The sequence below is a fragment of the Brachyhypopomus gauderio genome, chromosome 2, assembly GCF_052324685.1.
Source record: "Brachyhypopomus gauderio isolate BG-103 chromosome 2, BGAUD_0.2, whole genome shotgun sequence".
Taxonomy (NCBI): Eukaryota; Metazoa; Chordata; class Actinopteri; order Gymnotiformes; family Hypopomidae; genus Brachyhypopomus; species Brachyhypopomus gauderio.
In genome coordinates, this window is record NC_135212.1 from 45,349,657 (window position 1) to 45,361,684 (window position 12,028).

At 39.6% G+C, this 12,028-nt stretch overlaps 1 protein-coding gene and 1 long non-coding RNA gene across 3 annotated transcripts; both read right to left on the minus strand.

Moving 5' to 3' along the window:
* Window positions 1-920: 920 nt before the first annotated feature.
* atp5mc1 (ATP synthase membrane subunit c locus 1) lies at window positions 921-3,592 on the minus strand. Its single transcript, XM_076996886.1, has 5 exons — window positions 3,481-3,592; window positions 2,372-2,419; window positions 2,030-2,107; window positions 1,613-1,800; window positions 921-1,246 (listed from the first exon to the last, which is right to left on the minus strand). Exons 2-5 carry the CDS (start codon window positions 2,408-2,410, stop codon window positions 1,132-1,134), a joined length of 420 nt encoding a protein of 139 aa, XP_076853001.1. The 5' UTR covers window positions 2,411-2,419; window positions 3,481-3,592; the 3' UTR covers window positions 921-1,131.
* Window positions 3,593-5,579: 1,987 nt separating this feature from the next.
* On the minus strand, window positions 5,580-10,478 carry LOC143508922 (uncharacterized). 2 transcript variants are annotated; one of them, XR_013129538.1, is made up of 5 exons: window positions 10,404-10,472; window positions 8,019-8,074; window positions 7,591-7,679; window positions 6,841-6,906; window positions 5,580-6,114 (listed from the first exon to the last, which is right to left on the minus strand). It is a non-coding gene; the product is annotated as an uncharacterized LOC143508922 (long non-coding RNA). The 2 variants fall into 2 exon arrangements; XR_013129539.1 differs by lacking the exon at window positions 6,841-6,906 and having other exon boundaries at window positions 10,404-10,478.
* Window positions 10,479-12,028: the final 1,550 nt, after the last annotated feature.

Here is a 12,028-nt window from a genome sequence, read left to right on the forward strand (position 1 = left end):
GTGTTCTGAGGCCAAGAAAGGACGTTTTGTTCAGATTATGGCTCGAGAAGAAACTATACAAGAAACCAGCAGCAAATTAGAGCTTGCAATAGACCAATTAGTCAACCAACTTAATGAAAAATTATTGATCCATTTAGCCTATGCTTATAATACAAGTGCTTTCTTCTTTGACAAACCCCCAAAATAAAAGCCTTTAATAATCTGGTGATGTTTGCGTAGGGAATCATGACCAGAGTCGATCCTATAACATGTAATGACTTCAGTTCAGCTTGAAACTGCAGCAGACCGTTTATGTGACACCCATCAACTTCCTGATTGGTATGAAGGAATATATCAATATACTAAAATCTAAGCACATGTATTTGTAGTCCATATATTTGATATAATAAAAAATAAGAAAAATGAAATCTACATTATGTAGTGCTTTGATATCAACTCAAAATTGTACATAAAAACATGTGAAAGCAGTGAGGTCTAGTTTGCCACAGGGTGGTGCTGGCCTGACCAAAGCCAAGGCTACAATGTCCCAATACTTTTGCCCATACTCCCTTTTAAAACATTTGCATGTGAATAAGGAGAGATCATCATTATAAAGATGAAGTTGTGTCTGCAAATAAGAAACTACAATTACAGTTAACAGCACAGTAGTTACATTATATATATTAATTGTAGTGACTGCTGAACCTGAAAGGATTCAGGAAGAGTAGTCCAATAAAAACCTGTGCCCCTTTGACAACCTTACCTCCTGCACTCAATACATTTGAAAAGGCTATAGAGTTTAAAGTTTATGAAGTTATGTAAAATGAGGTTATTAGGTTAATGATTATAATACCATGTCATACTACCTCTTTAGCATGTGTAAGGCACAGTTATATAAACACCAACCATTATGCCAGTATAAAGAGAGTCAAAAATGTGGATAGTTCTCAACCATTTATTCAGACAGACTGTCCAAACTGTAGTGAGATTTTACATAAAACTTCAAGGGGGAATAAAGATACAGAGGAACATATAAAGACGTTTCTAGTCGTTTGCTGGAACGGTAATGCCACGGCCCGGTGAGCTGCGCGTCCGATCCCTGAACGCAGGGAGGTGACTGAGGAAGGGGGACGAGGAGGCCAGGCATACAGATTACATGGCAAACAGGATAAGGAACGCCACCATGAGACAGAAGAGCCCCATGGCTTCAGACAAGGCAAATCCCAAGATGGCATAAGAGAAAAGCTGTTGCTTCAGGGAAGGATTCCTGTGGGGGTGATGGCAAACAGACGCCAAGGAGACGGTCAACACGACTGTGTGGTTGAGATGAGACGGGTGCACAGCTGACTTTAAACACACATTAGTATAATTTGGACTCCGTCTCCGATACTGTAATATCAGTAGTATGCAACTTGATATTTCGGCTTATGCTTTTCTATGAACATAATTACATTATCTTGTAAAATACCACTCATTGCAAAACAAAGAAAGAATTTCTGGACAAATAAAGTTTAAGCAAGAATGGTGCAGATTTCCAGGTAAATAAGGTGCATTAGCTTGCTTCACGATTCTGCACCATGAGGAAACCCACCACCCACCCCCACACGTGGTTGTCCACGCTGGGAGAACATACCTGGCATATCCGATGATGAGGCTGCCAAACACGGTTCCGATCCCAGCTCCCGACCCGGCCACTCCTACCGTGGCAGCTCCGGCGCCGATGAACTTGGCGGCAGTGTCGATGTCTCTGGACACTGCGCTGGTCTGGAAGCTTCGGCTTACGTTCGCAATGTATCGCTGACCCAACGGCAACGGGACTGCCTAAGGGATGAAACACAGGGATTTAAAATAGCTGTCGGAGCAACTTGCACTAACCATGTTTGACCACCTTTGAGGCAGATCACGAAAGCAGACTTCAGATAGAATCCGTTTTCACCTCCCATTTACAGAAAGTCCAATTATGTGATTACCAGAAAAAGCAGGCACAGAGATCCAGCCTTTGCACTACAGTCTCTCACTCATTCACTTGGCTCTCTCCTTGAAGGCATACCTGCTCAGTTCTGGCTTCAGGTCTGTTGAAGACGGACACGGACATGGGCCGGGCCAGGACCTTTGAGCCTCCGCGCAGCTGGGAGGGGAGCACAATAGCAAGAGATGAGCACCAAAACAAAGTCAAAGCAAAAAATTATTTACTATTGTCTCAACTCCAGCATTTTACAGCACATGAACACTGATTGGAAGCAAGGCCATGACTAGCCTTCAATTTTAGAATTTAATTTCTGGACAAAATCCTAGAAATACCCTCACCCCAATTTCCACTGTTAAATTTAAATACTAGAACACTAAAAAACTTCCCCCATTGTACAAACTGATCACTCAGAGCAATACTCACCACAGAAGGTGAGGTGATGAACTTGGCACAGGCATACATGCTTGAAGCCTGCAGAGATGAGAAGAGTGGTTTAAAACAGTCAGACAAACCCCTATACAAAAATCCCTCTGCCACAACTCTTCAATTACTCAAAGTAAGCAGACCATTTAAAAAAAAATGGTAACGGTCACTTGATTGGGAGTTTGAAAGTCAGAGGGACTGCAGAGGCTATGCAGTGATAACTATATCAAAGCCTCAATGTTAAAGACTAAGAAAAAGTGGGGGCATAGAGGCACTTCTTGCAAGTTGTGCAGCTTCTGTATTTCTGGTACTGTATTTATGCCAACAAGTTTCCATCTTGAAGCATTTATTTTGAGCCCAAACTTTGTATCCCAATCCCAAGTGTTACATTCTTGAATAACTACTGTGCTTGCAGGTGATGTAGTTACAGTATAGCCACGTGTCCTAAACGCCAAAAGACAAAATTAACAGTCAGATAAAACGCAGACGGCGCCTTAGAAGTTGGTGGTCCGACTCAAGTAGTGGTCAGACTCCACGACATTCAAGCGGCCGAAGGAATCTTAAAAATCACCGTTAGCGACGAGTGAAGGTCACCAGTATCCAATTCGTTTTTCATTTGAGATCCAGACGCTGTCCACAATGTTTCACAAAACAACTAATAACCGAATCAACTTCCCAAATAATTAAAATAGTCGTGTGACCATCTTAAAACACTATTGTAGACAGCTGGCCACCTTCTAAAACGCCTAGGCTGTCTACATTACTAGGCCTCTAGAGCAGCTAGCCACTGTCAGACATTTTGCAGGCGTCAGATGAGACGTTAAGAGAGACGGCCAGGCTAGCGGGTCGAGACTAAAACACTTGTGTGTTTCTCCCGACATTTAGAGACACCTCGAATTAAACGACTGAACATCATTTAACTGGCGTTCGCGTCAATGACTTTAGCAGCAGCCCAGCTAGCTAGGTTAGCCATCCTGCTAATCTCTCTTCAATGAATGGCCGCCTTTGCCAAACAGCAGAATTTGTTGAGGACAGCCGTCAGACAAACACGCTGATAATGATTTAACTATTTAAAAAAAATGTCGCCCACACAAACCCCTCTGACTCACCTATTTGATATATAAAGTCCCGGGAAACTTGGGGACGAGCTTGAAGCGACCGTTCAATGTACACCGTGTAAAACTCACCTTGTCATTTATAAGCAGGGGAGCTACGTCCTCGAGAGCAATTGGGCAGCGGCACGGAGCGTCGTGCTGTGATTGGGGGATCGACGTGCCAAATTCCCACACGTAGCCAATGAGGTAGCTCACAAGAAAGACGTGCGTGAGTTGGTTGGGTTTTATCGTTTTAGGAGGCGGTCTTTTCGAACATCTTTATTTTAATTGGACAGTTTTGCCGGTTCGTTAAGAAACGTATCCGGTGTTACCGTAGTCTTTGGGCCCGGTGCCGGAAGTTCCGCCTTTAAGAAAAAAATAGCATGCAACACACCTTCCACTGCTGTAGATGGCGACATACACACAAGTCTAGAGGGGGACATTGTTCTACCAAAGACGTTTTGCAGGTGGAATGCAGAGAAATGATTATTCATCTTATTCCATGATTTTAAAATGACTTAAAAAAATAATATAGACACCATTATTGATTGATTAGCTAAAACAGTTTAACATTCATTAAAAAACAACCATTCTAACGATAAAAAACTGCTTTTGAATCAGCAACTAGCAACGGTAATGCTCGTTTACACAGCTGGGAGAATGTAGGCACGCAACTACGTGAGCAAATCTGGCCAACGTTTTAACTATATATATGTATCTAAACTAACTCAGCACAGACCTTTGAAATAGTCTAAGACTGACTATGCATCCATGTTTTAATTTTTACTCTTCGTTAACACAGTAACAAATTTCAGTGTAAGGAAAAAAATCAGTAAATGATGAATAATGAAAAGTGTTAATAACGAGTGGCTAATAAAATGATTACTTCACAGGATACAGATGAGACTATGCATCCAGAAGCAGCCTCAAGTGAAAGGAATGTGTAGGGGGATAGTGTTTCTCCTCCTCAACCATGTGTACATGGCTGATTGCCAGTTCACTCATACCTACAAAACTACAGCCTACATGAGGTAGATGCATATCTAGATCAGGATGTCTTTGTTAATAATATTATTGCTACATCTCCAGAGCCTTTCCATTAGTGTTATATGTGTGTGGGCGTGGGTGTGTGTGCATATGTCCGTGATATGGAGCACACCAACACTCTTTTCTTATGATACCTTATCATGATTCTTATGATGCTTTTCACACTTCTTCTCATAAATGACAGACAGTGATGCTAATCTGTTGTTGTCAGGATTTCCCTGTCTATATAATTTCATTATTGCTTAACATTATTATAAGAGCGTTGTTATAAGCAAGCCATACTGCTCACAGTGAGGACATCATCAGTTTATATAGCAGACTTAATGGGCTTTGGGGCTAAATGAGTTAGAACACATCACTGACATCACAGTTAGAATCTGAACTGTTATTCTAGGTTTGGGTTATGCTTTGAAGTCATTATACAGTTAAGACTTCAAATGCAGAAGACTTGATTTCACTAAGTGAACTTGAATAATTCAGTCTAGGCTCTTTAGTTATGGCTGTTTTTGATGTATTGTTATTTTTTAAAAGACCATATTAAATGTGCATATAATTATTGAAGACTAACATAAAACAAATTATGTTTGCCATCTTTCAAAAACGTTTTTAGCAGATTCTATATAAGCAGACATAACTTGTCTATATAATGATGTGTCACTGTGGAGAAAAACATGTACACTGAAATTTATAAAAGTATTTAATTAATTAGTACTACTGAGAAAAACAACTCAGGCAAAATCCACAAGAGCAGGCCTACATTTTAAGACTAGAATTTAAATATTTATTATTATGCTAAAATTATGCTCTTTAGAATTAGGCAGCGTACAGCTGTTCTCTCTCTCAGTGGGAGGTCGATTTGATAAGTTTTACAGATGACATGGGTAATAAATTATAGAGCTTTAAAGAGCTGTAACCAGCAAAATTCTCAGTCAGCTGGAGTAGGGGCCAGTAGGCTAATGCACCAAATTTTACATGTGCATACATAACCAGAAATGTGCAGAAAGAAAGGTTTTAATAAACAACTGTGGTAGGGAAGAAACCAGAAAGAAAATGATAGATGTCTCAGGTTCAATTGTAATGCAAATATTCCTTGAAAATACTTCACAACTAAAACACACAAAAAACTAAAGCTAAAAAAGTACACAATTATTTTGTGCAGTTATACTACAGTCAGGGGATACACAGTATTATGTGATATTACTAAAGGAATTAGCATTCTGTATTTTTCCAGAAAGTCAGCATTGAAAATTCTGAAAAAGATTTTTCAGGTTCCTCAGGATTCTTCACTGTAGTACGAGCTCTGGTTAACAGTTTGTTGTTCGAAATAGCTGTGTTTCCTTATAAAGAAGCATGGTAGCCTTAAACACAGCAATTACGGGTACCAAAGTCAGAGTAAATGACATATATCTGATTGTTTACTATTTCGTAAATTACATGGCATTTGATCCAAACAGTTGATGTTGTGATGGGCTTGTGGGAAACTTTACATGTGCATTAGATTTGGTCTCATTGTCCTCTCAATTTGAAATGTACAGTCAGCATTAGTTGTCAGTTACTGCAAGGACTTCAAGAATGTCACTATTCCAAACATTTCAGCCATGCCTGCAGTAAAATGAGAAAAAGGAAGTCGTTACATGCCATATAACTTGGACTCGGGTTATTGTTCTGACAACCTGCAAAAGTTACAATTGAATGTCTCCCATTGTAGGATAGGATAATTTGGAGACCTAAATGCTGCACACATAGATGTCTAAGGCAGGCCTGAAACAGTCACCCAGGAGGGATCCTAGATAGTAGCTACAGATGCTTCATCACTGAAGCACAAATGGAACATAAACTGTTTTGTGAAAATGACAGGAAGCCCAAATGTGTTAACTGTTGTTTCTAACACAATTTATAGATTTAACTAAGAAAGGCACCACTCGATAATTTTTCCCCATAATACACTCAAAATGAGAGGACTTTTATTTGTTGTTAAGGTTTGTCAAATAGTAGTTCAGTAGTAATTGTTCAGTTATCAGAATTATGTCAACAAGCTCTATCATCTATGTTCACATTCACATTCTCAAGTCCATGTTATTAGACAAACAAGAAATATATCTGTTCTGGAAATATTTGAAATTAAATATTAACTTATTATGGCATTGCTCAGATTTCCAGGTCGAACAGATAGTGGCAAAAGTAAGTCTAACTCTGCTCTTTGTAGATTGCCTTCAGTTGCTTATGTCAAATTTATTGGAAAAGTCACCAATAAATTGCATAGACCGAAAAGATTTGAAGTGTTGGTGGTGTGAGGGAGGGTGGGGGCAGGGAGCAGTTGTCACCTACAGAGTCACAGACTCGCCTTCAGACGACTGTATATTTTCCTTATATAAGAAGCTTTTTGGTGCAATTCTAAGGGCAAAAAATATACCCAAATCATCAAACATCAAATTAGAACATGAGCAACAAGATAATAGGACCACTGTATCTATGTTGTAATCACCTTTAAGAAATTTGTATTGTGGTGATCTAAGTAAACAATGGAGGTTTTAAGACAACACATGCAACATAACTGTGTAATGTCAGACAAGGGCTATATTATTATTTTTTGTTAAATATTTATGCATTTTGTGTGTTTGAAATTGAGAAAGACAACTAACTGACTGCCTCTACGTGTAGCTTGTATGCTAATATTTTATAACATCGTCCTTTCAAAATGTGAAAAGCATGAATCAAAATTGAAATAAAGAGTTACATACTTGCATCTAAATGCCATAAATAATAGATTCACCAGATATCTGTATATGACAGATAATTACAACAGAAAAGAAGGCATATACTCTTTAAGAAAGGACCAGGCCAGTATTCATTCCTTGTTACAGTTCCATGGGGTTCAGTCTGAAGAGCAGAGGTGTGAATATTTGACCTTACTTGTTATTCCCTGTTCTGAGGCTCATTCCTCTAGTAGAACCTGCAATCCCTTTTTTATTGCATCTCATTAACTGTCATTAATCAAGTGCAGGTGATTGAACGGCTCTAAACTTTTCGACGTTGTGTCAATGCAAATGTGCGCCTTGAAGCTTTATTGCTCATTACCGCTGGTGAATCCTCCCTGTGCTGTATGATGGGTCTAGGTTGCTAGGTTTAGAACACGAACAGGCCCACCAGCTGCTCACGTCGTGGTGCTGTAATAGGGACAGAGAGGGGGTGGGTGGGTGGGGCAGGCTTAGTTATAGCTCTCTATAAATCAGAGTCACTACTGAGCCATCTACTGATGGTGATGACACCCAAGGATGGCTCATTAGATGATTTTAGACCTATGGTCTTGGCCTAAAATCATAAATCAAATCGCTTTACGGGGGAATGTACTACTAGTAATTGTACTGTTAATGTTAGTATGCTATTAGTGAGAATCTCCACGCAGGCTTTTACTTAAGTAGGTAATATTTCAGACCAGATGGGTTTCTGCTCCAAGAGTGAAATTCTTTTTTTCCACAGAAATGTGAATCTTCTGAAGCACATACCTGACATGGTGGCACGTCCCTGGACCCCTCCAGACTCCACCAGATTTTCATCAGCTCTAAGAAGACCAATCAATGAATAATGTTACCCCCCCCCCCCCACCCTTTGCCACTAACCTCCCACAAATCCTCTCCAAACTCATCAGCCCACCCCACCTAAGCCCTGTGTCAGTTTTGTCAGTAAGTGTCAACTCGAGGACCCACTGCTATTTAATAGGCTGAAAAGGATGTGTGCAGTGCGAGCAGTAAGTCAGGCCCAGCGTTTTTCTGCTCCCGGGTTACACGCCGCCTGCCCGGCCCGTCGCCAGGGACGGCTGAGATGGATGACTTGCTGGAGAGGCAATTAATAATGTTTTTACAGCAGCAATGGAGGCACACAGAAGTGGTGGACGGATCAGGTATTGTATTGAAATGTGCAGGTGAATTGATCGGCCCATCGGATTTCCCGTAGAAATCATTTGGATTAATTGAAAGCACGGGCCAGAGAGAGGGGAGGAGGGGGATGGGGAGCACTGTGATTTATAGGCACTGCTCAGAGAGGAAGAGAAGATGGCCGCCATGCAGCTGGAGACGAGGAGGCAGCTTCGCCCTGAATGTGTCGCTCGCCCATACATATTGCCCCTAGAGTTACTATTGACAAGCGGACATTTTCATGTCCACTGGAAAAGAAATGGGGCATGAGGCGAAAATAATTTGCCCAAATAATGACTATTGTGCAAGTAACAATCTAAGCTCTGTGATCCAAATAATCCTTTGGGCTTCATTGTGTACAAACAATGAGTTAATTTGTGAAATTAAGTCAGTGAATTAGAAAATTAATCAGAGCCCAAGAAAATTGGTCCAGTGTTAGAAAAGTATCAAAACATTTCACACTTTCCACACAATGAACACAACTCTCTGGTCAAAACTAAGCACCGTAGAGCATTGCATTTTCTATAACAAATTTACAACGGTAAATAATAATAAATATGATAACTTTAGTCCTTAAATATATATAATAAATGTCATGCTGTCAGGGTCTTAAGGTCCGCTGAATATATGTGAAGAGATACTGTGAAATGATGGTAAATTACCTGTTTAATGAGCTCAGTTGATTAAAAGAAATATTTTATTAATTTATGACGATTATTTGCAGGTTCCGATGTTAAAACTTGAAGGAACGTCAAGATGCAGATGAAAAATTCCTCAACAATCTCCTCTGTTAGGATAAGCCTTCAAACGTAAGACTTACTCAATACTGCCTCCTATGGTTTCTATATAAAGAGGATCGGATGTTTTGCAGCTCTTGTTTACTAGTGCTTCTGGGTGAAATAGCGTCTCTCCATCACCTGACTTTAGATCAGATGTCAGGGCACATACGAGAAAAAAACAGTTGTGTCTCGTGTGACGTTTTTTGGGACGCGAAGAAAGAGTGGAGACCAGACAGTGAAAACAGCAGTGTTCGTCCATACCTTATTTCGGTAAAATAACTAAATTCTGAACAGAGCAAAAAAGAGCCCACTGTACTTATCCAATTGTGACTTGAATTTGAACAGCGGTTTGACCAGTGGGATTTCACGTTCCACTAAACTCTCCACTAAAAAGTGACTAAAAATTAGGTAACTCACTGTATGCAAATAAAAACTGTAGGCTAACCATAGCCTTGCGTTGAACATTGAATGGTAATGTTTAAATCTAACGATATGCACATTTGATACGGCGCGGTCTCGAATGTTTGTAATCAGAGAGGTGATGTAACAATAGACATTCTCGCTTTCAAGTTTGATTGTCTTTCCTCCCTCAAGAATTCTGAATCATCCATAGCAACGAGGATGTTGGAGGTAACACACTGGCGTCAGTCTCGGAATCTTAAGGTTAGGTCTTAAGGTTGTGGAGATGAAAATTATTGATTGCTCTTCAGGGTAAATTTTCGATGTGAACTTTGTAAAGGTTTAACGGCTGTAAAGATCACGCATTCTTAATTATAACTTGCTCCATTATATAGTCCTTTATATTAACTATTTATTATGTAACCTAAACTAAACTAAACTAGCTAGCCGTTGAACTAAACTAGCTAGCTAGGCAATATATCAGCTGACCACCTTTACTGCTCGCGGTGTTACCCATATCCTGTCTGTGGACTGTAACAATGAGGTAAGGAAACATGCAACTGTAGCACAACTTTCTGGATAAAGCTAAACACAAGAAACTAGTAATCAAGGTACTGCTGTGTGAAAAAATACTATAACGTAGTATTGCGTTTTATACTACGTCTACAGTCATTAGCTCAAATGCATGTGCAAGATGCTTAAATAAAGATTTATACGATGTAAAATAATTATTGCAATGTTGTTGTTATTTATATGTTTCTATAATGTATTTTCACCTACCTAATATGCACCTACCTACCTAGGATAATGAAGTAGCCTATTATCATTCCACTCCCCGTCCCCGGCCATGGCAGTCTGTAAAAGGTCTCGTTAGATTAACCTGTTAACATGTGTGTAAGACTTCAAATGCCTGTCCATTAATATGCTTTTCGTTAATTAGATTATATAGAAATCCTGAAACCATGTATAAATATGTCGGCCACATGTCATATACTTTATTCACTGCTCTTAAGTTCATTATGTCATGTATTGCAACTTGCTGTTTTGAAGAAAGAAAAGTGTAAAATTTCTGTTTGCGATGTTCAGAGGATTCACATTTTCCTGCACAATTAATTTGAATTAGCCTAAGCCCCATTTTCTTTCAGGCAAAATAAAATTTTGATTATTGACTATTATTGATTATTATTGATTAATATTATTTTTGATTATTGGTAACAGATTTTAAACAACGTTTTCAGATGTATGAGATGAGATGCATTTCGCCTGTGCTTCAGCTGAGCTGGCACAGTGATTTTATTTATTTATTTTTTGTCAAAGTGTTTTAGTTAAAGGATAAACCACAGTGGCACCAGTCCCGCCATAAAAGATGTCTGGCAGCTCCCCTGACGACTCTTTGATGTCACAGATAAGACCTTGTGAGGTCCTGTTGGTCTTGAGCTTTAATAATGTTAATTACATTGTCATCAGTGTATCACCAAGAAAAATAAATCGACTGCCTTCATGACTTCAGGACACCTTTCGGATTTCAGATTAATTTGCCAAGTTGACAGTTTTTTAAATGAAGTTCTTAAATACAGCCAAAATTATTAATAATTCTGCTGAAACAATGTTAAAAAGAAATGAACAAATAAACTGCCAAATCCTGGCACTGTATCCATATGTTGACTTCAAAAGCCTGTAACAAGCCACAGGCTGCTTATTTTCTTTGTGCTATATCCTACTTATCCTGTCGTGGGCAAAGCTAAACCCAGAGTTTTCAACCTACACCACTGCATTCCCTTTACCAGATACACTCTTAGTGGGTTTCCTGGGTTAGGCCAGGCTCATGTAAATTATGGTCTCTTTTGATTATCTGATGAATAATTATTGATGTACATTGTGGACTTTCCAGTATAGCACCCACCACTTATTTGAAGATTGTGTACATCAGTTTGGTACATTTTTAAATGTTTAGTTGCTATGAACAGCATTACATTAACACAGTGCAGGCGTTCAGGCAGGACAGGGAGCATTCAGAGCTTGGGCATGTTCTCATTCCCAGGTGATCATAACAACGCTCGAGAATTTCTTGGGAATTATATATATGATCCTAATTCTGAAAAAAACGCACAATAAACTGGAATCTCTGCTGACTTGTGCAAAAAGATGTACAGTATTTTATTAATCTTGTGAAGAAAAACATTTGTGTCCCCCCCCCCCCCCCCAATTCTTCAGAAAGAGTCGTCCAAAGGAAGATGCAGGTGAGCAGTGGCCCATATTAAAGGCGCCAGACCCTGGACGTACAGCAGAGGGAGCGGAAGAGTGTGCACGGCACAGTACCCGGCCCACCACCCCAGCGGAGACCAGGAAAACCAGGAAGAAGAAGACAAGCAGGTACTAGCAGCGCCTTTAATGGCTATCATTTCATTTTCAGTAGTGTTGTTG

Coding starts and splice junctions, on each gene's coding strand:
- atp5mc1 (XM_076996886.1), bottom strand. CDS start 2,410: ATGTATGCCTGTGCCAAGTTCATCACCTCACCTTCTGTG. Junction 2,108..2,371: donor TCATCACCTCACCTTCTGTG/GTGAGTATTGCT, acceptor CTCCCCTCCCAG/CTGCGCGGAGGCTCAAAGGT. Junction 1,801..2,029: donor CTGAAGCCAGAACTGAGCAG/GTATGCCTTCAA, acceptor TTCATCCCTTAG/GCAGTCCCGTTGCCGTTGGG.